General features: G+C 42.0%; 1 protein-coding gene across 2 annotated transcripts in view; it reads left to right on the top strand.

Moving 5' to 3' along the window:
• The window catches only part of BAX (BCL2 associated X, apoptosis regulator), a 118923-nt gene extending 114233 nt beyond the window's left edge, over window positions 1–4690 (top strand). For both annotated transcript variants that reach the window (XM_077457126.1, XM_077457127.1), the window contains one exon: window positions 3315–4690. In XM_077457126.1, coding sequence (XP_077313252.1) covers window positions 3315–3416 — 102 coding nt within the window. In that variant the 3' untranslated portion in view covers window positions 3417–4690. The remainder of the gene's footprint in view (window positions 1–3314) is intronic.
• Window positions 4691–25516: the final 20826 nt, after the last annotated feature.

Here is a 25516-nt window from a genome sequence, read left to right on the forward strand (position 1 = left end):
AAAATTTCTTTTTAACTATGCATCATCAATTTGAAATTATAATCATTAAGAGTTAGTATTTGCATAAACTCTAATATTTCCACCTCATTGCCTCCCCACGTCATATATGTATCTGTACCAACATAGTATGTTGGATAGATGCCTAGCAGATCCTTCATGTGTGCCAGTCTGTTTTTCAGAATATCCTAACACATGTTCCTATATTGTAGGCTAATTACCAGCTTTTCATTATTACTCAGGTCTGTTAGGGCCTTATGTTGCAGGGGAGTCAGATTGCCCACTCTCTTTATAGTCCCTTTAGAAGAGCTGGAGTATGTAGCAGGGTAAGGGACAGTCTGGACCTATTAAACCGATTTTCCTCTGAACTTAATGCGTGGATCCTTTTAATAATCTTTTCTTTTTATAGCATCCCCATGTTTCTGACTGAGTTCAAGAGTTTAATTTTAGCTCCTATGGGACAATTTCTGGAAGGTAACCCAATGTTTCCATGGAGAAGAGAGGGGTAAAGCTGGATTTACCAAATTATCAAATAGCCACTTTTACATGAGAGAGTTGCCTTCGCTACACTCATGGAGACCAATGATCCTAACGTTGTTTTGGCCTCGCCTATTCTCTAAGCTTCTATAGTCATTACTGTTCAGTTTAGTCTTGACTATATCTAGGCATCGTTTAAGTGGTGTTACATAGAGGTCGACCGATATGGGTTTTTCCCGATGCCGATACCGATATCTAGAAATCGATGGCCAATATATGATGCCGATTTTTTTTTTTTTTTTTTTTAGACCGATTATTTATTTATTTTTTCCCCTTCATCTCATAAAATCTAACAGTTAGACACCTTTCCCACTGGGGCGTTTTTCAGGCGCTTTAAAATAGCGCCTGTAAAGTGCCTGCAAAACGGCTTCCCTGCAGTCTGTGTGGAAGCCCTGAGTGCTTTCACACTGAGGCGATGCGCTGGCAGGACTTTAAAAAAAAGTCCTGCAAGCAGCATCTTTCGAGTGGTGTATACCGCTCCTCCACCACACCTGCCCATTGAAATGAATGGGCACCGCTGCCGAAGCACCTGCAATTCGATTTGGCAGCGGCGCTTCACAGGCACATTTAACCCCTTCCTGGGCCGCTAGCTGGATTATAAGTGGAAAAAATATGTAAACTGCGCTTGGGTGCAATAAAATAAACAATAGTATTACGAATAAATAAATAAATAATAGGCAGCAGCTCAAAGTGAGATACAAACACTCAAATGCAAATATAAAAAATAAAAAAAGAGTAGCGCCAATAATGCTAAATAGATAGCAAGAAAATAGATACCATAAATAATTATGAAATAATAATAGATAACCATACAAATAATGTTCACAGAAAGTATCACCAATCTTTGAACAATAGGAACTTTATATCCGATAAAGTGAACATAACTAAAAATTGGTATAAATAAAAGTTCGTTAAGATGATCCAAAAATCCAGGCGTTTTATAATTATGGATTATAAGTGTCCCGCTAAAATTACGGTAAAGCGCCACTAAAACTGGCAGCGTTTTACCGTCAACGCCTGCTCGCTCCAGTGTGAAAGCAGCCATAAGTGATACAGAAAATTTCTTACATTTATTAAACAAAACAAACATCCAAACAGTTCACTTGTATGTATAATTTAGAATGAAATTATATATATTACACAAAAACAGGTAATCAAAACTTTTGGATGGAAAAAAAATGGGCTAACTTTACTGTTTTTTTTCTTTCTTTTTTTTTTCTTTTTTTTTTTTTTTTTTAAATCTGTGTATTTTTTCCCCCAAAAAATTGAGTTGCGCAAAAACCGTGTGACATAAAATATTGCAACAACCGCTATTTTATTCCCTAGGATCTCTGCTAAAAAAAAAAAATATATATATATATATATATATATATATATATATATATATATATATATATATATATATATATATATATATATATATATATATATATATATATATATATATATATATATATATATAAGTTTTGGGGGTTCTAAGTGAATTTCTAGCAGAAAATACAGGATTTTTATTTGTAAGCATTAAGGCTGGGTTCACACCGCTGCGGGTGGGAGACCCGGATGTGATTCGCAGTGCAAATCGCATCCGATCTCTGTGTGATGCGAGTTCAGCCATACAGATAGTATGGCTGAATTCGCATCGCACCCGCCCCAAACTCGCACAGGATCCTTTTTTGATCCGCAGCAGAATCGGATCGCATGGGTATTCACACCATGCGATCCGATTCCTGTCCGAGTTTGCAGATCGCACTGCGATATGCGGACTGATCTGGGGGTGTCATTAAGATTTCATTGACACTCCCAGCAGTCCGCATAGGGCAGTGTGAACTGCCGGCGGGAGGCATGCGATGCGGGAAAACGCCGCGGGTGTGAACCTGGCCTAAGTGTCAAAAAAGATTGTCTTTAAATGGTTAAATGGAGAACTCTACACACTGAGTTGTGTTCATTCAAGTGTAAACATTGTATCTTTATGATCTTTTCTTGGCATACTGCCCAGAGAGGAGACAAGTCACTTCACTCAAGTCTCCAGGCAACTTGCACTGACTTCTATTACTGAAGTCATTTGCAAGTCCCGCTGAATATATCATCGGCCTTTAACAGCACAATCGGCCGATGCCGATTAATTAAAACGCCAAATATCAGCCGATATATCGGTCGACCTCTAGTGTTACATCATCTTCGCCAGAGCTAGGTCTGCCCTCCTAGACCGTAATGTTTTCTGACATTTCTAGAGGTCATTTCTGAGAAAGAAAATGTCCTCCTTAATGCCGTTCAACTGATCAGATAGGACAGAGAGAATTCACAGCAATTTACTGTGAAGGGCATCTCTTTGAGTGGGCACTCCATTGTCTTCCACAGTACGTGTATGCAGGGACTAAGCATCTCTGCTATCACCTTCTGTGTTGCAATGGAATCTAGCCCTTCAGTAAGCCACCCAGGTGCCTGAGCATTGTCTGCCAGAGACAAGGTCGCCAAATGTGATGGGAGGAGATGGTGGCTGCACAGGGGGGGCATCTTTGTGGATCTATTGCACTATTGAGTTGAGCTCTTGGCCTAAACCTCCCTGTTCTTGTTGGTTATGGTTGATGAGCCCTTCAGTCTGTTATAAGAGATGGAAAGTAAATAGAAAACACCCTGCTGCCATGATGAGATTGAAAATTACCCTGCCAGCAGTGGATGAATTTTTATCAACATGCTGCCAAGGCATTCATAGGGTGTTGTGTACTGTATTGCAATGTGTTAGAAAAGTCATATGTTAATTGTAATTTATTTTTTTGCAGGAGGGGCTCCTGTCTTACTTTGGCACACCAACTTGGCAAACTGTTGGAGTCTTCTTAGCTGGCGTGCTCACTGCCACTGTAGCCATCTGGAGATACTCTTAAGACTTCCATTGCAGTTATGAACACAGCTCCCTGAAGCTGTTCCTTCTTTTGGAAGCACGTCTACATTCTGATTTACTCCAGCACTGACATCAAAGCAACAGAACAAGTGCTTCCACAGGGAAATCTCATCACCTCAGCGTTACATGGCTAAACCTCTTTGGCCAGTCTGTCTTTGGGGATCACTTGTTTTATTTTTCTTAAATTTTTTATTATAAGTCGTGCCTTTTTAATATATACAGTAAGATGGTTTTTAAGAGGCTTTTTTGATTTAATACTTGAATAAGTACCCTTAGATTTTTTTTCTTTGTCCGTACGTTTTTTTTAATGTGAACTTATTAGAATGAAGTGAAAGATACTCTATCATGCACATGGCTCTTGTGTATGAGTGTTTTTTTTTTTCTTTGACTGTAATATGTCACAATTGCAAAGTTTGCACCTAGAAGGGGAAAGAAGTTCCGTTATTTAAAGGGAAATGGTTACAGTCTCTACTCGGTAAAAGCAGCATGTAAAGTGTGGATGTTTATCAACTGTTGAAGTCCCTGGAAGTAGCCTTTACCTTTTTCGCCTGCTGCGATTGGAAACTCATTGGTAGCTGATTATTTAACTTAAAACATGACATGCTGCTTTAAAAGAAAGCTGTCACCACCAAAGGTGAACCTGGCCAGCATGTACCGTATACAGTTTTGCATGTATGCTTTTGAAACCTTGTATCTTTTTTTTTTTTTTTTTTTTTTTTTTTTTTTTTTTCTTGAATCACAATGGTTACTATAAAAATAAAATTTAAAATGTTTGCTGACCCTAAGAATGTATAGCCTAAATCCAGCCAGTTCATGTTGGTCACCCTTTGTTTTTTCCAAACTGTTAATTGATGAAGTCACATTGTTTAATTATGTTGTGCCTAAATCTCACCTTGAATGTCAGATGATCAGGGGTCAGAGACTATTTTGAAATTGACAGTCATTACCTTGCCAACTGCCCCAATCTTACTGTCTCCCCACATACTGCAATAAAAAGTCAGTAATAAGAATGTAGACCACCAGTGAGCTTTGTAGCTCATAATATGGGGCTGTGTGACTGACAGCTAGGGTCGGATTTAAGTAGACCTCTGACAATCAAGTTGAAGCAATAGGCTTGGATTTAGTAAAGTCGGTTCTTTTTCAGTGCAGCAGAGCTTGATTTACTTTAAAGGGTCCAATTCCACACAATAACTGTAAAAGTTGCACATTACAGCATGTTTCTAAATAAAACACCTTTAATAAAATGTATTTAAAAGATGAGTGCACTGCAAGTGCAGGTATTCCTGTTCTGAGTATTTTAATTCGAATGTATATTTACCTAAACTGGGCAGGCCACACTGAAAGGTGGGTGGAGCCCTGAGGGACCAGTGTACTATCATTTAAATAGTTTTGAAATGTTTAACTCATTTGTTATTTTGCAATGTTTAAACAATTTCATTCTTTATGTAGATGCAAACAAAAATCTGCCTGAACGCCTCAACTGATTAGGGAAATGTGTAGCTGTTACAAATGAAACAGTCTGGGTTTAAATTTAATATAATTAAGTTGGTTTAGGGCTACAAAGATGATAAAATGATGTGAGCTGCCTTATGCATCAGTTTGACGAGCCTGCTGTTGGAATGGCTGTGTTTTTTTTTTTTTTTTTTTTTTTTTCTTAAAATGGTTTATTTTATGCAAGCATAGAGGATTAGGTTGTGAATTCATAGGGGCACACAGTAAGAATATTAGGAAGGATGATGTAATTTCTGCACATGCACAGAAATCATTCATTCCAGCACACTTGGCAGCTCAGTGTACCTTCTATAGAAGACTCTGAACAGGCAGGTAAATTTATTTCATGACATGAGACATTCCAATCCCTCTTCTGCAATAAAGAGGCAACCTGTTAGTATTTTTTTTTGTTCTTCACTTTAGGAATCGGTCGCTCTTTTTAATTAATGTTTTAATAGATTAGACAACACTTTTTGCCCATAGGTAGCTATACTTTCAGTAATAGTACCAATTGTGAATCATCAGGAAGAGCATTTTCTCCTTTCATCAGTCTGAGTTAAACCTGCTCTGTAAAACCCATTGGAATGCAATGTTTTTAATCAGATTGGAGGGTACAGAAAAGTAAGGATGATCGTTGGCATTCTCACTTTAGGCTCAGTTCACACAGGGGCGGCACGACTTGCAGCGCGACTCACAGACACGACCTGCACACGGCTTCAGCAGCGACTTGCAAAACGACTTCTGTATAGAAGTCAATGCAAGTCGCCTGAAGTCGCCCCAAAAATAGTACAGGAACCTTTTTACTAAGTCGGAGCGACTTGAGTCGCTCCTATTAGAACGGTTCCATAGTGCAGAACGGAGCGCGACTTGTCAGGCGGCTAAGTCGCCTATACAAGTCGCCCCTGTGTGAACCGAGCCTAAGTTTTTATTGTTTTTCAACACAAGTTTAAACAGAATAAACAAGAACTGACAGTCTCACTTTAGTGCAGAAAACTGCAGTTTGTTTAAAAGTTGAGCCTTCGAAATTATGAATCTAAAAATCTTTAGCTTGAGAAGAGCCCATCACAACTGGTCTTAAGCAAGAATTGTAACCGTTTCATAGACATTAACTGTGCATGCCACAAATTCAATAAGTCCATTTTCCCAACACTTTAGCTTTCTGGTGCTATGCCTGTGACAAATTCAATCTTAAATACTACCATATCGTAAATAGGAAAGGTGGCACTAAGCCAGACCAATTCTTGCATGGTGTAAAATGGTGATAATTGTGACAGTCCTGTCAATGTAGCAACATGTTCACCGTGTTTCTGATGTACATGTTGATTTGTGTGCTGGAATTAAGTGTCTGAGGCACTTTTTATAGATTCCACTAATTCTGTCTTTATTTACTATAAATGTGAAGGTAACTAACTTTTAGAAATTATATTTGCACACCTATTTAAATTTGGTGTGCCTGATTGTTTAGCTTGAGTTAGGGGTGACAGCTTACCTAAAGTGTGACAGTTGCTGCCCTGCCTACTGTTCAACCTCACACAGAACACACAATGTAAGTGTCTCATAGGTAAAAGGCACAATTTAAAATAAGACCAATTCACATGTTTGCAGAAGGCTACTTGTTACTGGTTCTCTTTAAAGGAACGTACCGGGTGTATGTGTGTATGTGTGTGTGTGTGTGTGTGTATGTGTATATATATATATATATATATATATATATATATATATATATATATATATATATATATATATATATATATATATATATGAGCTGTCATTGTTTTTGAAGGTGAAAGCTTCAGCGTGGTCATTCTAATTTTTCCTTCCCTACTTTGTGATTTACTGTTCAAGATAAGCAATCGGATTTAGAATTGTCAGGGAGCCTGATGTGCAGCATACTACCTTAAGTATATGTAAACCCCAACAATGGACTTGTTTTATTTGTTCTCTTTTGGTCTGGTAAATATACCATTGAAACCAGTTTTTTTTTTTATCAGTTTTTTTTCTGAATGCTTATTAACTGCTGATCCTACCAGATATCCATAGCTGCCCTGAACGCTGTACAGTGTTTTCTCAACTGTGTTATAAGCCCTGCCTAATGCTCCTCTGTGAACTATAGATCACCTCTCCCTTATGTTATGGAGGTGGGGGGCACGCATGTCCAGTAGTCTCAACATACTTTCTGTATTTTGAGTGACACATAATTGTACCAAATGGCTCCTTCTCCATAGCCACAGTGTGCCAGATGAGTTATTGATGGTTCGTCAAATATTTTTGGTGCATAGAAAAAATCTATGCAATGTACCAAATGATTGTCAAGTTGAAGGGTTTAAACAGTAAGATGCCACTAGCACACCAAATGTTGAAATATTCCATGCAGGATGTCAATCTTTGCCAACATTTTTTTATAAAATAGTTTGGCAATATTTTGCACAGTAAAGGTTTGCGGTATTGTGGCAAAAAAGATGATGGCACACGATGGTCAAGATCATGATTTCTATGCTTAAGTATTTTACAGTACATGTAATGTGTTAAAGGCAATGCACCACTTTTAGATTCCTCTACAATGGCTAATAGGGCCTAATGAGTGGGTATCATCATCCTAGGACAGCATGTTATTGGCATGATCGCCAGGTGAAAATGGCATACTTTAAAGAGGGATGCTAGGAAACAAGCCATTTGCTGAATGTAAAAGGTCTGCTATTGCAGGGACCATTCCTCTTTTCCCCGCCTCTTCTTTGAGAACAATATTCTGTTATGAGACACTGCAATAAATAGACATTAAAGCTGGACACAAACTACTCTGCTCAATTGCACAGGCTCCACTCCTAAACTGAAATGGCTTTCTATTCTAGCACTGCACACACCGAGCTTCTCGAAGTGTACATTAGAAAAGCTGCAGCAAGTCAAATAGCGCTAGCCTCATTTATGGGCTGGAAAATATCCAGCCCCATCTAGTACCGTACTTGCCGACCCACTGCTTGCATCAGAGCTAAGGGCTCTTGAAAGAAAAAACGAGACAGGCTGATGTGTTTTTAGGAAGCTTTGTATAAATACCCTGCTGCCCTCTTCCACAGACATAATTTGCCTGCATTGCAAAGAGAAGCACAGAAACCCAGTTTTATATCGATGAATCTTAAATAAGATTAAGAAACCGGTTTTATTTGAAAACTTTGTACGGCATCTTGATAAATGTAAGATGGCTGTAGTGCTTCAATGTTTGTTAGGTCTAACCAGGAGACCCATATTTATGTTCATTTGGCCTGTGCATGCTTTTGCGTCCTAAATTTGAACCTGGAAAGTGCTTTTCAACAATTTTCATAAATATATTGGTAGTTGGAGGATAATGACTTTTCTCAGTAAATCAGCACAGGTTTCGGCATGTAAAAACAGCCATCGGCACACAGTTACTATTGGTAGAACTGTGCACAAAAATACGAAGAAAACCTAAAAGGAATACCTCTAGTCTTGAGAACTGCAAAGCCCAGTTTCTGTTGTTGTAAAATGGAATGTACATTTGTCCAATAAATGTGTTAGTGGATAAAGACTAGAATATATGAAATTGGTCAGCCACATCACTGTGGAAATGTGAGCAAAGAAAGTGATTTAAGAGACACATTTGTTGACATTAAGCAGGGGGCCATATATAAATTTAAACAGGTTCTACCTGCAGATTAAGCCTTGTAATAGTAATAAGGATGGTCTATGTGTGACATTTTAATATCTTAAAGCGGGAGTCCGCCGGGACTCCGCGTTTTTTTTTTATTTTTTTTAAAGCCAGCAGCTACAAATACTGCAGCTGCTGACTTTTAAAATAGTGACACTTACCTGTCCAGCGCGCCCGCGATTTCGGCACCCGAAGCCGATCTCTAGATCGTCTCTCGGGTGCTGCCGCCGCCATCTTGGGTATGGGAATCAGGAAATGGAGCCTTTCGGCTTCATTTCCCGGTTCCCTACTGCGCATGCACGAGTCGCGCTGCGCAATAAGAACGGTCCCCGCTGCCTCTGGGATCTGTGCGTTTCCCAGCAGGCAGCGGGGCACTTGCGGAAAGGGGCGTAATCTACGCCCCTTTCCGCAGAGAGCTATCCCGGAAGTGGGTGCAGATACCTGTACTGTACAGGTATCTGCACCCCCCTCCCCCCTGAAAGGTGCCAATTGTGGCGCCGGAGGGGGGGAGGGTTCCGATGAGCGGAAGGTCCACTTTAGGGTGGACCTCCGCTTTAAGATTTAATTCCTTTAAAATTGCTGTTTGCTCTATGTTGACAAAAAGTGGTTCAAATCACTTGTGAAAAAGAAAAATTTAAATTGTCACTTGTAACTCAGATAATAGTTTGTTGTTCTGCAGTTAGTGTTTAGCTTGCATCTAAAGCCATTAAAGAGCATATTAAATACATTCAGCTTGCCATCTAACTGGTACTCAAATGTGGTGGCCTTGAGTGGTCCTTGGTGAGGTGTGTGTGTTTCTCCCCCCCCCCCCCCCCCCCCCCCCTTTCCGATTACCTGGTGACTCTGTCAATAATGGATTTTCTGTCCCAGGGTGACAATGCCCACTTACTGTATTGTATCTATAGAGAAACAGAAATCTCCACCCCCCCCCCCCCCCCTTTTTTTTCTCTATAACAATTGTAGTCCTCAGAGATCACTTGCTAGAAGACTTCAGCACAGGAAATTATTTGCTAATGAGATTTCTGACAATTCTTTTTTTTTTTTTTTTTTCTCAATCGCCTTTAACAAAACTCTTTTCAATGGTAAATTACACAGACCAAAAGGTCCAAATAAATGTAATTCTGTTATTGAGGTTCATAATAAACCTTTACATAAGATGTGCTACTGGCCACAGACTTTTCTAGACTAATACAATTTTAGGCCTTTTAAATGTGCCTTTTTTTCCCAGAAAAGCCAGAAAAGTTTATCATAAGCACTTAATGCATTCTATGCATTAAGGTGAAAAAACATCTGACAGTGCCTGCGTCCCCAGCCCCCACCCCCCCCCCCCCCCCCCGTTTTACTTACCTCACCCCTCGAAATTCCCGCGCTCGTCCCCCGTCCTTTCCACCGTTCAGCCTGGCCGCTGATTGGCTGGAGTGGATGGATGGAAAGCAGTGCAGCCATTGGCTCACGCTGCTGTCAATCACATCCACTGACTCGGGGGGCGGGGCCATGTGATACAGCGAGCTGCTATAGCCGCCCGGCTGTATCACGGGAGCGCGCCCGCAGGTGCATCTCACCATGCGAGGGTCGCATGAACTTGAGAAGCACCTGCGGGAGGAAGCCGAGACAGCCGCCGAGGGACCCCACAAGACCAGGTTCAGGGCCACTCTGTGCAAAACGAGCTGCACAGTGGAGGTAACTATAACATGTTTGTTATTTAAAAAAAAAAAATAATAATTCACTTTACAATCCCTTTAATGATTTCATGGCTAGGTCAATAAGTATGCTAAACCAAAAACATTTCCTATTAGCCAGAAAAGTTTATCATAAGCACTTCTGTAAATCCTCATCTTTGTTAGAATAATGAGTAATAATCAGGATTACTTGCAGGATTTCTACACTGAAATGCCTCTTTCACACGGGGCGGATCAGTGATGATCCACCCTGTGGATATCCGCTTGCTCAGCAGAGATCGCTCCGTTGATCCCCGTGGAGCAGGAAGATGACAGGTCCGTCTCTGCACACTGCGCAGGGACGGACCTGTCAGAGTGCCGCTCTCCCCTATGGGAGATCGGATGACAACGGACCACAGAGTCCAATGACAGATAGTAAAGTAGGTTTTTCCTCCGTCGCACTTTTTCGGATAGGAGCGGGTTGGATGTCAGCGGACATGTCGCCGCTGACATCCGACGCTCCATGGACCGCTTCAAAAACTGACAGGCGCACCTGAACATATCGATAGTGTGAAAGAGGCGAAAAGCTGACGAGCTACCATTTTCAAAGCACTTAATGAGTTCCTCATGTGGTTAGTAAAATTTGTCAGGAGAAGCCTGCAAAGTGACACCAGCATTTGAGTTGGGCCCCTTTTACACATATGGACCGTTCGTTGAAAGAAAAAAAACAGATGAAGTTTACATCAGTCTGTCATCCGTTTTACATCCTCCAGCTAGAGTCCTTAACCAGTAGAGTCCCGGAGCTATTTTTCATACAAAAACAGACCGTTTGTTTACATCAGTTTTTTCATCCAATCCGTTTAACGGCTTGCTGACCAGCCGCCACAGTTTTACTGCGGCAGAATGGCACGGCTGTGCAAAACGATGCTGCCTTACATTGCTTCGCCTTTTGGCCGCTAGGGTCGAACAGCACATGCCCGGAGCCAATGCGAGTGCCCAGCGGGCGCAATGACCACCAGGCACCCTTGATCGCTCACGACCATTTTTTTCAGGGGAGTAGAGGCAGATCGTATGTTCATACTAAGTATGAACACTGATCTCTCTCTCTCTCTCTCCTCCTAGACAGTCCCATTCCCCCTACAGTTAGGACACACCTAGGGAACACAGTTAACCCCTTGATCACCCCCTAGTGTTAACCCCCTAACCTGCCAGTGACATCAATACTGTAATCAATGCTTTTTTGTAGCACTGATCACTGTATAATTGTCAATGGTCCCAGAAATGTGTCAAGTGTACGATTTGTCTGCGATATCGCAGTCTGATAAGAATCACAGATCGCCATTACTAGTAAAAAATAAATATAAATGCCATAAAGCTATCCCCTATTTTGTAAACGCTATAACTTTTGCGCAAACCAATCAATATATGCTTATTGTGATTTTTGTTTTTATTTTTTTTCCCCGAAATTATTTAGAATGCTTATCGACCTAAACTGAGGAAATATGTTGGTGTTTTTTTGGGGGAAAAAAAATGTTGGCTATTATAAGAGTAAGATACTGATTTTTTTTTTGTTTTTTTTCTCAAAATTGTTGCTCTTCTTTTGTTTATAACTCAAAAAATTATAACCACACAGGTGGTCAAATACCACCAAAAGAAAGCTCTATGTGGGGAAAAAAAAAGGATGTCTTATTTGTTTGGGTAGAGAGTCGCATGACCACGCAATTGTTAGTTAAAGCAATGCAGTGTGGTAGCGCAAAAAATGGCCTGGTCGTTGAGCAGCCAAATCTTCTGGGGCTGAAGTGGTTAACAGAAGAAAAATAGGGCATTGATCAGTTCTAAAAAAAAAAAGGGATTTAAACTGATGTAAATGGATAATCCTCTATTTACATCTGTTTTCTCATAGAGATGCATTGATGTGCGTTTTCCATCCATCAACGAATGGATGAAAAATGTACAAACAGTCCATGTATGAAAGGGGCATTGGGGTTTATGAACAAAAAAGTCAGCTGTGAATGTTGTAAAATGCCAAAATTTCCCTTTTTAGATATACTAAGCTATGATTTCCTAAGTTCTTGTCATCATCTGTGAATGTTAATAGTTTTTTTTTATAGAAGCCATCACCTAATATAGTTGGTGACCCTTTGCCAGTTATGTAATTTAAACAGCAAAGTGAGGCCAAAGCTATTCAAGTGCTTTCAACAAAATACTTGCCAATTTATGCCATAAGACGGATGCAGTTATAATGTAGACACTTTCACAAAACATATCGGTATGAGTTGTTCAATGCCTATTAAATGGCATTTTCAACTTTAGATGTAGACGGGAGGCTCCTTCAGACTTCTATGCAGCAGCACGGATGGATCTGTAGTAATGACCAATCCTGCCAAATACTGGCATTCAGCACCAATTTCCAGCACACTTTATAGTACAGTAGAAGCAATGATACAAGAGCAGCGTACACATATTACTATTGCCCTCTTCCTTCACAACCTTCCCAAGCAGCTAGGCTTCATTGTATGCCCAAAATAACCATTCCCTGTAAATTATTTGCATAATACAGGCTCCTTTAGTTTAATTGCATACATTTCTCATGTTCTTTGATGGTAGAAGATTCAGACAAATGGCACTAGCAATTGTAGAAACTCTTCATTCAGCTGGCCTTTAAAGTGATTGTAAAGCCTTGTATTTTTATTTTAAATAACAAATGTTTTACTTGCCTGTTCTGTACAGTTGGTTTTGCACAGAGCAGCCTCCATCCTCTTCTTGGGTCCCTCTTTGCTGCTCCTGGCCCGCCCCTCCTGTCAAGTGCCCTCACAGCAAGCAGTTTACTATGGGACACCCAAGCCAAGCTGCAGCTCCCTGTGTCCATTCAAACTCGGTTGCCGTTCTCTCCCCTGATTGACTTTGACAACCGTGGGAGCCTATGGTGGCACTGTGTGTCTCAGCCAATCGGGAGGAAGAGTCCGGGACAACCAAGGGATTCGTGGACATTGTTGGACAGAGAGGGGGCTCAGGTAAGCATAGGGGGGGGGGGGGGGGGGGCGGAATCTGGGGAGGCTGCTACACACAAACTGCTTTTTATCTTAATGCATAGAATGCAAAAAAAAAACTTCTGCCTTTACAACTCTTAAGATGCTCTTCAATATAATACTGTCTTTAATAGGGATCAGTGCTTTCCCCATTCATATACATCTAGTTATTGCATGCAGCACTCAAACGTTTGCCATCTTGAAGATGAACTATGTATGTATGGGTGCCTAAAGCCCAGATACACATTCAGATTAGTTCTGAAAGAGAACCAGTTCAAGCTGTGATGGTAGATTTTACCTGTATGGTCTCTGCAGCTAAATTCGAGATTAGTGGTCCCAGAAAATAGAAGGGGAAGGTTAGAACAGCCTGCGCTGTTGCTTCTTGATCTCAGTCAAGGTTTTTGTTCCTTCTCCCTAAAAATGTAAGACTATTTGAGTTTATGCATATTCTTTTGTTATTTTTCAGGCTTTTGAATGATTTACATCTTGAGCCTGGTACTCGTGGGTCAGAGTATTTGACTGGTTCAACAGAAACAGGCCAAAATTTGGCCCAGGTGTACAGCGGCCTGTTTGACAGAAGCCGGCTGTACAGGCATGCTGAAAAACCAGCATCAGATCAGCGCTGGCAGCCAATGGCTGCGAGCACTGATCGGTGTGTTCTGGTGGGGGGGGGGGTAGCTGTCCTTTCAGAACACAATAGCTAACATACTTGCTGCACTAACCAGATAGTACAGCAAGCTCCTCAGTCTTTTTCGTTCAGCCTGCTGGTTTGAACGGAGAAAAACTGTGTACCAGGCTTTTTTTATTTTAGCTAGAATTGTTTTTGAGGGTGACTTTAAAACTGGTAGAGCCCCATGTGATCTTTCAGCTCCTAACTGTGTATTACAGTAGTTAAGAGCCCCATAGATGAGACTGTTCTCAGTTGTGGGGAACCTTTACTGTAAAATTATAAAAAAAAAATTATATTTAAATTCTTCCATAGCAAGAGTCATGATTGGACATTATTTCACTCAATTTTAGATTTTCTTATGGTTGTAAAATACCTAATTGTGGCTAATTTTATTGAAGGGTCAATCCCACATGTGAATTTTTTTCATTATTTTGAATAGTAAGATAATGTGAACTTGTATTTATTTTGGTTTGTAAGACCAGATGTAGATGGATATTTCTGTGCATTGATGTGCTTATACTGGAGAGATACTTGACTCATCACAATACCTCAGCCACATGCTGTGCCACAATTTAGAATTGTTGTTCATACATATAAACCAGCATTACAAGGATTGAAAGCATGATTATTAGGAATTTTGTAACTAACATGATTTTAAGAATAGACAATCCTTTATTTTCTGTTGCCGTACTTTTTTTTTTTTTTTTATTTTTTATTTTTTTTTTTTGTGCGTATATGGCTGTCATTTGATTAACAACCTAAGCCATTTATAGCAATATTTTGTTTCTAATCAAGCCTAAATTAACTCTGTGGTTTTTACTCTTAGTACAGTGAGGCTGCATATACAGTAATATAGTGTCCTAGTTTTTTGTTCTTCAGTGCAAGGGTTAAAATAGCCTGTGCTGGCAGCGTCTTGGACTGCTGCTGTACCAGGGGCCGTATCTTCTATGGTCTTACACAAGCTCATGTACAATCTTACAATCAACAGTGCTGCTCAGAGAAGTAGTGCACTGATAATTGGAGCAGTCTACAAGCAAAAGGGCTGTTGCTTGTTAGAGCAGCAATCAGCCCAAGGTGCTGCTAGCGCAGGGTATTTTAACCCTTCCTGCAGCTCTTGGAAACTAGTTTAAGAAAAAAATGCACCATATAGTTTTGTCTATACATTACAGTAATACAGAGGGGTTCAATTAGGCCTTAACAGTTCTAAAAGCCTTGTAGGCTGTTGAAGGGTTTTGCTGCTATCGAGCATACATTTTACCCAAAGATAGATGCTGAAGGCAGCCGTTGTTTATAAATGTGCAACCTACCCTGTTTCCCCTAAAATAAGACCTAGTGTGATTGTCGGTGATAGCTGCAATAAAAGCCCTACCCCCCAAATAATCCCTAGTTAAAGTCCTTGTAGGTCTTCTTTTCAGGGTAGGGCTTATTTTTGAGGAAACGGGGTAGGGCTTATTTGGGTGGTAGGGCTTATATTGCAGCCAACACCGACAATCAGGCTAGGTCTTATTTTAGGGGAAACTAAAACTAAAAGGGTATTAGGATATAGTGTCCTAAATGAAATATGAAGTGCTTTGGCCTGTGAATCCAAGATCAGTTGCTTTATCTGGCTCTCTGAATTGAGAATAGTCACAAAATTGCTATCTCAGTTGTGATAGCAGGTGCCCTTTAACTTCAACTTCTTAAAAGGGGTATTAATCTATTTATGTTGTAGTAGCCACGGAGGTTTCCTTTTTTTTTTTTTTTTTTTTTTATATCTCACTTTTACAAGAAGACTTTTGTATAGCTGGTGCTTCCCATGCACAATCCGTGTATTCACTTCTTAAGGTTTGGGGTCTATGCAAAACTTACCATTTGTACTGAATTGTATTATATGAAAGAAAGTTGCTAACATTTTTTATTGCCTTGATTTGATGCATTTTCTGTCTTTATGAAATAAAATTGTGGATATTGTATTAAATAAGTCTTTGAAGTTTTTAATTTATCCACGTCATGCTATTGTTGGTAGTAGTCTCATTTGGCTTGTTCAATAATGTTAGATGTTTTACCACTTCGTCAATTTACATGAATGTTGGGAACGTGTCTCAAAATTTACAGTATATCCACATGGATAACTGTCACCTTAGGTCCCATTTCCAATCCAATGCACAATTCTTTTGCTTTTGTGTTATGACACTGTTAGCCCATTAAAAATGAATAGGTGCCAACACACCTCAATTCATTAACCACTTCCATACTAGGCCTATTCCAGCACGCCTTTGCTACATTTAAAAATCCTCTTCATTTTTCTTTGCTGGAAAATGACTCCGAACCCCCGAACATTATATGTTGTGTGTTTTTTTTTTTTGTTTTTAGCAGAGAATTAAATGGCAGTCGTTGCAACTTTGTATGTCACACGGTATTTGCGCAGCAATTTTTCTAACTTTTTTTTGGGGGGGGGGGGAGGGGAGAAGCAGTTTTGTGAATAAAAAAACAAAACAGTGAGTTAACCCAATTTTTCTGTACGTGAAACATGTTCCACCCAGTAAAAAGATGCCTAACATGTCGCGCTCTAAAATTGCACACACTCGAGAAATGGCGCCAAGCTTTGGTGCTTAAAATACTCCATAGGCGACATGTTGAAAATGTTTACAGACCAAATGCGAAAGAGACATAGGTACTAATTTTAGTGACCTCCAATGCAAAACTGCCATAACCGCTAATCTCTGCATGACACGCTCCTCCAACTCATGGGACCTTACAAATGAAATCTTAAATGGTATATCTCTCCCGCACAGATACTTCCGTTCGACCAGTCCTTATCACCTCTGTTGGAGAAAATGTGGGAAGACAGGAAATTTATATCACTTACTGTGGTTATGCTGCTTCTTTCTGGAATGATATCTTCAAGCTTATCACTGTTGTAACTGGAATTGCAATCCTGCCCTCACCTGAGCTGGCATTACTCAGCATAGGCATCGAAAATATCTACACGTATGCGGTGCTAAACCATACATATCCTCTTAGCTATCAGATTTGTCAAGCATTAGGCACCCCAATCGTATCTCGTTCTATGAAACCATCAACCAGGTGCACACACATTACATTACACTACTCGTATGAATACATGTTTGTAGTTTGAGGGCCATGTGAAATCTGCACAAATACAATGGGAAATTTGGCCAAACTGGTATGATCGGAATTATCACCCTTTCTAACCCTCTTCTTATTGCCCTCTATACCAGTGGTCTAACTTGTATTCCTATTACAAGGAATGTAAACATCCGTATGAATAGGATATGACAGGTCCTCATTACGGCAAGATCTGTGGTCTATAAGACCCCACATCTCTCCTCTTGGCAGAACAGACAGAATTTTTATTATCTCTGCCTTTTCATTGGAGTACACAGCAGTGTTTACATCTGTGGGGTCTGATGTGACGTCATAACGTCGTGCCTGGGCCTCTGAAAGTCAGACTCACGGGGATGATCTGGTCCACGGTTTTCTGATTAACTTCTGCCACCAGCGGATTCCATTCTCGGGCACGCCCATCACACGGACGAGCAAGTAGAAGTACCAGAAAGGGGCGAGGTCACACCCACAGCCTGTAAGAACAATCAAGTGACTGAACAGCTGCTATGTTCTTACAGTGCAGGGAATTGCCACCTGAAAATGACAATGCAGGCATCATTCAGATATCTCCACTCAAAGTCCAGGACTTCATATGACGGCCTTGGGCTGGAAGTGGTTAAAAAATTTGTGCTGCAGTGCTTGCATGTTGGAGACTCCACGGAACGAGGGGTATGTGAGATCCATTTGCAAAGTATTGCCTTCTTAGCATAATACAGTAGGTAGGAAATCAACAATTTAGTATGATGGACCTGCTGATTATTGTCGTGAATGCACAAGAGGGCCAACTCGGGGGTCACTGGATGGCTCAACTATAGGCCATCATTGCAAATGTCTCCAACCAAATGGGTAAACCTTGGGGCAGTACCAGAACATAGTAACGGCCAAAAATAACGGCACCCCTGCATTTGTCAGATAATGCACCTCTTCGCCCAGAAAATTGCTGCAATTACAAATCTTTAGGCATTCTCAGGTTTTTTTTGTTTGAATTTAGTATGACAGAGTGGATAAACAAAGCTGATGCATTCCAATCAAAACTCCAAAATGGTCTGTTCAAAATTGACATGTTCAATTTAATATTTGGTAGCACTCTCCTTGGGAAAAAGTAACTGAAATGAATTGCTTCCTGTAACCATCAATGAGTTTCCTTACACCTCTTTATTGGAGTTTTGGACCACTCTTCTTTCGCCAACTGCTCCAGGTCTCTCAGCTTGGAAGGGTTCCTTTTCCCAGCTGCTGTTTAGAGATCTCTCCACAGGTGCTCTAAGGAATGTAGATCTTGACTCCTTGCTGGCCAGTAGGCATGGGCTGCCTGTTTGAGTCGAACATAAGTTTGACGCGAACATCGGCCGTTCGCTTGTACGCCAAATTTCGAACGTTATGGGACGCTCACGCCAAATTCGAGCAGCGCGTCACAGCCCATAATGCACTGTCATCGAAGTGCATTGCTGGCTGATTGTCCAAGCATGCACTATGACCCGCATGCTTTGGCCAATCACAGCGCGGTCAGAGAAGAGAGCCATAATTGGCCACAGGCAGGGTGCCTGTGGCCAATTATGGCTCGGGATTAAGTACACGCCCCACACTATATAAGGCCGCCCGCACATCGGCCTTGTGTAGTGTGTTTGTGGCGTTTGTTCAGAGAGAGACAGAGTGAGTCATTTCATTGAGTTTGAGCTGGCAGGCGATTCCTGGAGTTCTGTTAATATAGTCCAGGCAGACAGGCGAGACAGCTGCAGTATATTGTGTATAGTGGATTAGGAATAGTGGGGACAACACTATATTTGGTTTGTTTTTTATGTTTTGTCTGCCAATGCGGGCTCTTCATTCGGGTCAATGTCATCAGTCACTCCTTCCCTAGCCCTACCATCATGCCCTGAGGAGTCTCCCGAACTGCACACTGCAGAGCTCCGCATATGCAGGGCGCTGCTGACTCTGCATGTTTTTCCAAAAGTTCTTTGGTGTGGGCCTTTGAGACATGTGCAGCAGATCGCACTGTTGCTGTTTGCAACATATATCTGAAGCACATCAAGTGTGGCCAAAACAACCGCTTGGGCACCACATGCTTGACCAGACATGTGTCTAGCTCCCATGCAGTCCATTGGCAACAGTACTTAAAAGACCCACACCAAAGAACTAGGTGGACCTCTCCTTGTGTTCCTCATCAGCTGGGATCTCCAACCCCACTATACCTTCAGTACTCTCAGAAACCAGCACTGACAGGAATGAAGGTGTAGAATTAGGTGTGCCAAGTACTTGCGGGCAAACTGCTATTGCTACACCGTCAGATTGTACCAGGCAAATTTCCCTACCCCAGTTGCTAAACTGGCGAAAGAAATTCGGTCTCAGCCATCCACATGATCAGTGGCTAAATGCTAGTTTGGCTAAATTGCTAGAATTCCAACTGCTGCCTTTTCAGCTGGTAGACTCTGCCCCCTTTTGAGAATTTGTGGAATGTGCGGTACCTCAATGGCAGGTTCCCAAACGCCAATTTTTTCCATGTAAGGCAATTCCAGCTCTACCGACATGTGGAAGGCAATGTCTTAGCCTCTCTGGGCAGGGCGGTCACTGGTAAGGTGCACATTACCACTGACTCATGGTCCAGCAGGCATGGACAGGGACCTTACCTTTCTTTCATGGCGCACTGGGTAACTACTGGCAGCTGGGAAGGATGCAGGACAGGTTGCAGTAATGTTGAAGCTTGTTCTGCCACCATGCCTCCAAAATGCTGGTAGTGGTGATTCTGCCACACCTCTCTCCTCCACCCCCTCCTCTTCTTCCTCTATGGCCTCTTCCTGTGCAGATTTGTTCTCAGAACCAGCGATGCTTCGTAGGCATTCTAGAGGCTATGCAAGCACGGCAAAAAGATGCGATGCAATGCGGTGCTTGAGTTGGTCGTCATAGGGGACAGGAGTCATACTGGGGCAGAGATTGTCAGCTCTGCAGGGGCAGGCTCAGAGGTGGTTGACACCATGCCAGCTTCAGACAGGGATGGTGGTTTGCGACAATGGCACCAACCTCCTCTCCACCCTCCGACAGGGACACTTCACCCATGTGACCTGTTTGGCTCACAACCTTAATTTGGTGGTGCAGCAGTTCTTGTGCAGGTACCCGGGCTTCCAGGATATCCTGAGGCAGGCCAGGAAAGTCTGTGGGCATTTCCGCCGGTCATATAATGCCAGTGCTCAGCTGGCTGACCTTTAAAAGTAGTGCAACTTGCCCAAGAACCACCTCATCTGTGGCATGCCCAGCAGGTGGAGCTCAACTTTGTCAATGCTGCAGCGGCTGCACACGCAGCAGAGGGCCATCGAGTACCTGTGTGAGTATGGCACCAGGACAGGGTCAGGGGAGCTTGGCTTTTTTCGCCATGCCAGTGGCTCATGATCAAGGATGCATGCACTGTCCTGTCACCATTTGAGGAGGCCACGAGGATGGTGAGCAGTGACAGTGCATGCATCAGTGATACTGTCCCTCTTGTCTACCTGTTGGAGCACACGCTGCATGGAATAATGGACAGGGCACTTGAGGCCGAACAGAGGGAGGAAGAGGAGGACCTCTCAAGGCCCCCTTTATCTAGACAGTATTCCTGTGGGCCTGCCGATCTCACAGGAGGAGGATGAGGATTGTGTCAGCATGGAGGTGGAGCCTAGCAATCAGCAGCAGTCTTCAAAGGATTGTTTACCTTCCCCATAAACCCATGGACTTGTACGTGGCTACGGATCAGGTCATACTTAGTGACCCAGAGGACTCCGGATCGAATGCCTCCGCAAACCTGCACGGCCTCCCTGATCCTGCAAAAGGACCCTCAGATTCGTGTGATCAAGGAGAGGGATCACTACTGGCTGGCAACCCTTCTTGATCCACGTTACAAGGATAAGATTGTGGAACTTATCCAGCCGTCGCAGAGGGAGCAGAGTATGAAACCTCTTCGGGAGGCCTTGCAGAAAGGTTTGTGCAACGCGTTTCCAGATTCTGGGAGGGTGCAAATTCCTGATCCTGGACAACGTGTTGCTGAGGCTTCGGTCAGTCACAGAAGGAGCGGTGGAGAAGGTGGCCACCTGACCGATGCAAATTTTTTAGTCCGCAGCACCAAGGTATGATCGGTTCCAGCAACCATCGCCAGCGTCTGTTGTACATGTTGTACCTAGGGGCAAAATCAGACTTTTCCAACTAAAAATCCACTGGGTTACTGGGTCTTGAGGATGGATCACTGGCCAGAGCTTTGCACAGTTTGCAATTGAGCTGCAGGACAGGCCTTTTGAAACGCACATTCAGTGCCGCTGGAGGCTTTGTAACCGATCACAGAGAGCGCCTGTCCACCGACTTGGTTGATCAGCTCATCTTCATAAAAATGAATCGGTCTTGGATCACCAGCTACCAAGCACCTGATACTGATGTAAGGCTGCTTTCACACTGGGGCGAGAGCAGCGTCGGCGGTAAAGCGCCGCTATTTTTAGCGGCGCTTTACCGTCGTTTTAGCGGCGGTGTGCGGGCGCTAGCGGGGTGGTTTTAACCCCCGCTAGCGGCCGAAAAGGGGTTAAACCCGCCCGCAAAGCGCCGCTGCAGCGGCGCTTTGCCGGCGGTATTGCCGCGGTGTCCCATTGATTTCAATGGGTAGCAGCGGTATAGGAGCGGTGAATACACCGCTCCTTCACCGCTGCAAAGATGCGGCTGGCAGGACTTTTTTCACCGTCCTGCCAGCGCATCGCTCCAGTGTGAAAGCCCTCCGGCTTTCACACTGGAGTTAAAGGGGCCGGTTTTTTTCAGGCGTTACACAGGCGCTATTTATAGCGCTGTAACGCCTGAATACCGCCCCAGTGTGAAAGCAGCCTTACTGAATATTTTTTTATAGAAGGTAAGATCCCTTGAAGACTGCCAGTCTGACAATATCCTGTTATGTTGAGTGACTATCTTCTTCCTCCTCAATGCTCATGTTGATAGTTTCTAAGAACATTTTTGGTTCTAGGCACTAGCACCGGTGCCTAAAGCCCAATTTTTCTGCTCCTGTTTAATGTGGACATGTAATACAATTTTTTGCTGTAATATTTTGCAGCAGGGCTTGTTCCTGCACTCAACTAGAGTATCTGTGAGGTGTTATGACACCACTGCCTAAAGCCCAATTTTTCTGCCCCTGTTTAACAGGGGCGTGTAATTACAATTTTTAAATGAAATATTTCATAGCAGGACTCATTCCTGCGCTCAACAACACAATCTGCGAGGGGTTAGTGTTGTAGCACCAGTGCCTAAAGCCCAATTTTTCTGCTCCTGTTTAACGGGGGTGTGTAATTACATTTTTTTGCTGTAATATTTTGCAGCAGGGCTCGTTCCTGCACTCAACTAGAGTATCTGTGAGGGGTTGCAGTGTTGTGGCACCAGCACCAGTGCCTAAAGTCCAATTTTTCTGACCCTGCTCAACAGGGGCATGTCAATACAATTCTTGATATATTTCATAGCAGGGCCCGTTCCAGCACCCAGCAAGAGTAACTGTGAGGGCTTACAGTGTTCTGGTACCACCAACACCTAAGGCCCAATTTTCTGCAGAGTATATAGAGCAGAACCTTACTTTCAAACATCCGACTTACAAACGGATGGAGACAACAGAAAGTGAGAGGAAATCTACCCCTAGGAAGGGAAATTCTCTCCTGTAAGAGTTAATATGGGAAAAAGGTGGCTCCTCCACTGATTTATCACCATTCCTTGTTTCCCTTAAACACAAATTTTCAAAATGCAATTGTCATTGGGACAGAAAGTGAGGGAAATCTTCTGAACAGGGGCACAGACAGAAAAACTAATGTTACAGGGGTGATAACCCTTCCCTATGTTTTCCAAAAAGCTTTAAAATTGATTTTTTTTTGCTGGAGCTACACTTAGCAAATGTACCTGTTCCAAATTACAAACAGATTCTACATAAGAACAAACCTACAGTTCCTGTCTTGTTTGCACCCCCTGTATACTGCTGTTCAGAGTATATAGGGCCTGGGGGCCCAATGCCTTTTTCTTTTTTAAATTAGGGTGCGGGGTTCCCCTTAATATCCATACAAGACCCAAAGGGCCTGGTAATGGACTGGGGGGGGTACCCATGCCGTTTGTCTGACTGATTTTCATCCATATTGCCGGGATCCGACATCACATTAAAGCAGTTTTAAATTACTTTTATTACTTTAAAAATATCATTTTGTGCACCACTTTACAGGCATACTATAGACACCCCCCAAGGTAGATATTTAAGGAAATATTTCACTTTTATTTTTTCACTTTAAGCATCATTAACCACTTGCCAACCGGCGCATGCCGATGTACGTCGGAAGAATGGCACGGACAGGCAAATGGATTCCTTTAAATTTGCAGCCATGCCATCGCGTGTGCGGTCGGGACCTCCGTCAGTCGGATCGCAGGTCCCGCAGACTTGTTCGCCGCGGGGATACACGTGATCGTCTCACGGTGAGGAAGAACGGGAGAACTAATGTAAACAAGCATCTCCCCGTTCTGCCTAGTGACATTGTCTCTGATCTCTGCTCCCTGTCATCGAAGCAGAGATCAGTGATGTGTTACAGCCACATCCCCCCACGGTTAGAAAAACACGCCCCAGTACATACTTAACCCCTACACTGCCAGTGTAATTTACACAGGAATCAGTGCATTTGTATAGCACTGATTGCTGTATAAATGACAATGGTCCCAAAATGTCTCATGTGTCCGCCATAATGTTGCAGTCACAATAAAAAATTAAATTGATGCAGTGCCAAATCGCAAAAAGTGGTCTGGTCTTTGGCCAGCAAAATGGTCCGGGGCTTAAGTGGTTAAAATCACTGCTCCCAGAAAAATGGCCATGTTTAAAACTTTCTTTTGCATTGATACATGTCTCCTGGGGAGGACCCGAGGCCCCAAACCCTTTTTAGGACAATAACTTGCAATAAGCCTTTAAAATTTGCGCTTTTGATTTCTCACGTTTGAGTCCCATAGACTTTAACGGTGTTCGAATGTTTGCGCAAACTTCCGGTCTGTTCGCGTGTTCTGGATGCGAACTGAACCGGTGGGTGTTCGACCCATCCCTACTGGTCAGTTCAGTACTCTCCAGAGCTTTGTCTTAAACCATTTCTGGATGCTTTTTGACATGTGTAAGTGAATGAATGAAGTCGCGCTACGGACTACCCACCCTGTGAGTGCTAGAATTTTAAATCAAAATAAATATAAAAATAAATTCATAAAATGGTGAGACTGAATTTTCAGGGGTTAGAGCTGCCTTTACCTGAAGCCTCTGCCCCTTAGTGTGGGGGGGTTGGTTTGAGAGAAAAACATAGGTTATGGCACTAAACCCAAAATTATATACTTGGCATATATATGTGTATATGCTATTAATGATCTGTCTGCAAACACTGTGATGCTAGAAATGCTAATTAAACCATATAAAAATGAAGTGAAAAAATGCAAATACGTGCTAACACTACTGTGTCAAATTGATATAAAACCCATATAATAATAACATCGAAATACTATCAGAAATTCATGTTATCAGAAATTCATACCAAGATAGTTGGTGCTGAAACCTTGTGCATAAAGAAAAAACTTTCAAAGCCACATAGGATCAATACAAAAGTCACTCTATAAAGTCCTGGGTGGCCGTGACATAAAATGAAATAAAGATAAGTGGCTAGTGCAGGAAGTGCCAATCTTCAGTACAGGAAAAACCACATAAGAACACTACAGATGTCCCATAATAGTATCCTGGATGGTAGTGACAACAAAATAAAGTGACTCGTGCAAACAGTGCCTATCTTCACTGGAGATAAAACATTCGTCCCCAGTGCGCCACTCAGTGTTGTGGTAATGTGAATGCTCTCACCATTACCACAACACTGAGTGGTGCACCGGGGACGAATGTTTTATCTCCAGTGAAGATAGGCACTGTTTGCACGAGTCACTTTATTTTGTTGGTAATTGTTGGTTATCCTCGCGCTACAATGGTTAAACAAAAGAGCTAATATGGTTGCAGCAAACCACCGACAGAGGTGCAAACTCTCCCCTCAAATTATAATAATAATAAAGAATGGTGTTGCGCTCCACACAAAAACTAAATTAAATCCAATAATAGTGAATAAATAATCGCATACAAAATCTAAAAAGCACACCTATGCGATTATAACAAACAATTAATTTAAACTGTATCTATACCCTATATACATAAAATCATTATGAAGTGACTAATAAGATATTCAAGTAATACACATATTCCTAGTATCATTTATAAAGTGATCAGTATAGGAATTCAAGTAGTCTACGTATTCCTAATAAAGTGCAAGTGAAACAATAAATAGCGGAATCGCAGGTAATAATAATAATAATCCAAAAGAGTGTGCAATCCAAAATGTGTCTCAATCCATAAAAGTGCATCCAAGTGAAAAAAATGTATATACGTTAAAAAATTGTAAAAAAATAAGATCCAACAAATAAATAAACAAAAAAGTAAAA

This window comes from Lithobates pipiens, unplaced genomic scaffold (genome assembly GCF_037356315.1).
Source record: "Lithobates pipiens isolate NorthernLeopardFrog02 unplaced genomic scaffold, aLitPip1_a1.2 Scaffold_27, whole genome shotgun sequence".
In the NCBI taxonomy this organism is placed as follows: Eukaryota; Metazoa; Chordata; class Amphibia; order Anura; family Ranidae; genus Lithobates; species Lithobates pipiens.